The sequence below is a fragment of the Orycteropus afer genome, unplaced genomic scaffold (assembly GCF_000298275.1).
Source record: "Orycteropus afer afer isolate SDZICR_OR568_19922 unplaced genomic scaffold, OryAfe1.0 scaffold00038, whole genome shotgun sequence".
In the NCBI taxonomy this organism is placed as follows: domain Eukaryota; kingdom Metazoa; phylum Chordata; class Mammalia; order Tubulidentata; family Orycteropodidae; genus Orycteropus; species Orycteropus afer.
In genome coordinates, this window is record NW_006921625.1 from 343,764 (window position 1) to 347,652 (window position 3,889).

General features: G+C 64.7%; 1 protein-coding gene across 1 annotated transcript; it reads left to right on the forward strand.

Annotated features, from left to right (window-relative positions):
* Positions 1 to 533: 533 nt before the first annotated feature.
* On the forward strand, positions 534 to 2,099 carry CALY (calcyon neuron specific vesicular protein). The gene is made up of 4 exons (XM_007936870.1): positions 534 to 668; positions 973 to 1,086; positions 1,238 to 1,351; positions 1,806 to 2,099. The coding sequence occupies exons 1-4, from the start codon at positions 534 to 536 to the stop codon at positions 2,097 to 2,099; spliced, it is 657 nt and encodes a 218-aa protein (XP_007935061.1).
* The last annotated feature ends 1,790 nt before the right edge of the window (positions 2,100 to 3,889 follow it).

Genomic DNA, 3,889 nt, shown 5'->3' on the forward strand with positions numbered 1-3,889 from the left:
GGGCATGCCCTTCTGCAGCCGTGTTCTGCCCTTCTCCGGCCATGTTGGAGCAAACAGCTAAACTTGAACTGCAGATGGACAATGAATCATTTTAGCATAAGTCTGTCCCACTCTGCATATTACGTGGGTATACTTATACTAAAGAAAAGTGTTTGTGGCTGATCCCAAGTTCAAATTTAACTGCATGCCCTGTGCTTTCATTCACCACATCTAGCACCCTTCGTTTCCAGGCTTCTAGTTGGGAAGACTGTCCCTGGGAGCAGGTCTGCTGGGGAAGGTTTTTGTCTGGCAAGCACTGCTCAGAGGTGTCCCTTCAGTGCACTGGGGCCTAGGCAATGGGGTGGGCAAGAAGGTGCCAGCTTTTGGCTGCACCACTGCCTGCCCCAGGCCAGGGCCTTGCTCTGGAGCGAGGAGCATGAGACCAGTCTGGGGCCCCTGGCGATCTGAGCCAGGTTGGAGGGGTGTGGAGCTATTGGCCTGTGGGCAGTGACCCTGTTTCTGTCTTTGCTTCAGGCTGAGGATTGCTGTCCACTATGGTGAAGTTGGGCTGTAGCTTCTCTGGGAAGCCAGGCAAAGACCCTGGGGACCAGGATGGGGTTGGCACGGACAGTGTCCCTCTGATCAGCCCCCTGGACGTCAGCCAGCTTCAACCACCGTTCCCAGACCAGGTGAGGGGACTGGGCCAGTGTGTGGGGGTGAGGGTGGCTCCCCTAGAGCGATGTGGGCGACATTCACTGAATGTGCAGCCTCTGAGGTGTGGTAGGGCAAATGGGGTGCGGTGGGCCAGGGCTAGGCTGAAATCCCCCTCGGGGCTCTCTGACCAGGCCGCCCGATCCCCACCTCCGCGGGTCGGTGGGCTGAAGGCTAGGAGTTATGACCAGCAGAGGGCGCGCAGCAGGCATGAGTCCCCTGATGGTGATGCAGGACGCGCAGGGCGCCCACCGCCAGCCTTTCTGCGCCCTCTCTCCGCAGGTGGTCATCAAGACGCAGACGGAATACCAGCTGTCCTCCCCCGGGCAGCCCAAGAAGTTCCCCGACCTGGAGGCCCAGAAGCCGAGCTGCAGCCACCCAGAGGAAGGGCGCAAGGTCACTTGCTGCCACTGCTGTGGGCTGTGGGAGGCGGGGAGAGGACAGAGGATGGGGACCGTGGGCACCCGGGGAGCCAGGCCAGCTGGAGAGGACAGTCCACAGTCCGTCCCCGCAGTAACCGAGTCCCTCCGCTCTGCCGCCGCCGCAGCTGCCCACAGCGCGGATGATCGCCTTCGCGATGGCGCTCATGGGCTGCGTGCTGATCATGTACAAGGCCATCTGGTATGACCAGTTCACCTGCCCCGACGGCTTCCTGCTTCGGGTAAGGTCAAGGGCCCTGGCTTCGCCCGGAAGTGGAGGGAACAGTAGAGACCCCTCCCCATGGCGCTGAAAGGAGGCGGCCCTTGGTGGCCGCCACCTCGCGTCGGCAGCGCACAGCGCCCCTAGCGGCTGCTCACTTGCTACGGGCTGGATCGGGTGGGAGGCAGGGAGCGAAGGATGCGGAGGGGCGCCGCCCGCCTCCATCCGAGCCTCCCCTAGTGCCGCACTGGTTTCCCGTTCCGAGGGGGACGGGCCCTGGGATTCGGGAGTTCCCAAGGGCCTTTCCCCAGCGCCCCCGGCCCCGCCCTAGTCCCGGGCCCGCGTCCTTCCCTGACCCGGCCCACCTGCACTCGGGCCCTGGCTCCGTCCCAGACCCGCCCGCCCAGGCCCCAATCCGGACTTCGCCCCGCCCCTGGCCCCGCCCCCTGCCCTGACCCGGGCCTCGCCACGCCCAGCACAAGATATGCACACCGCTGACGCTGGAGATGTACTACACCGAGATGGACCCCGAACGTCACCGCAGCATCCTGGCGGCCATCGGGGCCTACCCGCTGAGCCGCAAGTACGGCACGGAGATGCCCTCGGCGTGGGGGGAGAGCTACCGCACCCCCGCCAAGGACGACCCCAAAGGACCCACCCAGGCGGGGGCGGCGGCAGACCCCCAGCCGCCAAGGAAGCCCCCGGCCAAGGGCGAGAAGGAGGAGGCCCGGAAGGCGACCGGGAGCTCGGCGCCCCTGTCGCCACAGTGACGCATCTCCACTCCACGGCCACCGTCTGCCCTGCCCCGGGGGTAGGTCAGCCAGTCCCCCTCATAGGTCTGTGGGGAAGGGGACAGGTGGGTGAGCCAGGCCTACCGGCACATCTGTGCAGCCCTTCCTCAGCAGGTGTGCCCAGTCCCCCAGGAGGGGCAGTCAGGGACCCTCCTCACTGCCCTCACGCCTGGGTTCTTTCCCCACGCCAGCCCATGGCCTGCATCTGAGCCAGGGCCGGGCTGCAGAGTGTAGCAGGTGGCCTGAGGTGGGTCCCAGGCCTCAGCCTGTTCTTGTCCACCAGGTGGGCGGTGGGGCTGCAGCCAGGCCTGCCTTGCCCACTCCTGACGCCAGGCCTTCGGTCTTTGGAGCTGCCCTCCCTCAGCACCTGTGACCAGTGAGGCCACCTTTTGTCCCTTTGTCCACGTGTTGTGCTCCTGCCCCGGCCAGCACCTCACCGGTGCACCCCCAGGACACGTCTCAGCCCCCACCCTCAAGGCTTCTGACCCCCATGCTTTTGTGTAAGTAAAGATTCCTGTTCACTGAGGCTGTGTCTCTCCTCTGTGTTCCGAGGGCCCCCAGCCTTCTGCCCCCTGGGGATCCAGGGCCAGCATCATGGACCCCCACACACAGCCCAGAGGGACCCCAAGATCTAGAGAGCACTATGGCTGTGGTGGGATCAGCCGGCTGGGCCCTGGGAGCCAGGTACATGCAGGTGGACATGGGAGGCCTGGCCCAGAGCCCTTTGAGGACAGGGCCTTGTTGAGACTCAGCCCTTCCCATCCATACCATGGCCGAGCTGACACCCACACAACAGAGCCAGAGTCCCTGGGGTCATCCCCGCCTGCCTGCAGACCCCACTTGGCTGTGTCCAGCCACCCTCCGTCTGTCCTGGCCCACCTCCCCATCTGACTGGGAGCTGCCCTCTGTCCAGCAGCATCTGGCCATGGCCCCTGCCCCCATCTCCAGATGCCTGGATGAGAAGATGGAGAAGGGACAGGAGGCGTGGGTCTGAGATGGCAGGGTGCAGGCATCCCCCACCCTCTCCGTTCCTCAGCCTGCAGGGAGGGGTGGGACTGCAGGCCCCCAAGAACTGTCTGCTTCATACCTGCCCAGAGGTTCCCAGCCATCCCACCCTAACCCAGACACCCAGCCTTGGGGAAGGTGAGCTCAAGTCGCTACCTAAGGAGAAGCCTTGGGACTTAAGGCTGTGGGCAGGGGACAGTGACAGAGCCTGGAGAGCAAGAGGAAGGTAGCTGACGGTGGACCCAGCGCCGCTGCTTCCTGCACTGTCGGTCAGCAGGTGACTGTGTGCTTCCAGGTGAGGGCTGGGCATGAGGTGGGCACGGGGCACACGGGGTGGGCACAGGACACACATGGGGCACATACAGGTCATACATGGGGTGGGCACAGGGCACGTGGGACGGACACGGGGCATAGCTGCTTCCTGCACTGTCGGTCAGCAGGTGACTGTGTGCTTCCAGGTGAGGGCTGGGCATGAGGTGGGCACGGGGCACACGGGGTGGGCACAGGACACACATGGGGCACATACAGGTCATACATGGGGTGGGCACAGGGCACGTGGGACGGACACGGGGCATAGCTGCTTCCTGCACTGTCGGTCAGCAGGTGACTGTGTGCTTCCAGGTGAGGGCTGGGCATGAGGTGGGCACGGGGCACACGGGGTGGGCACAGGACACACATGGGGCACATACAGGTCATACATGGGGTGGGCACAGGGCACGTGGGACGGACACGGGGCATAGCTGCTTCCTGCATTGTCGGTCAGC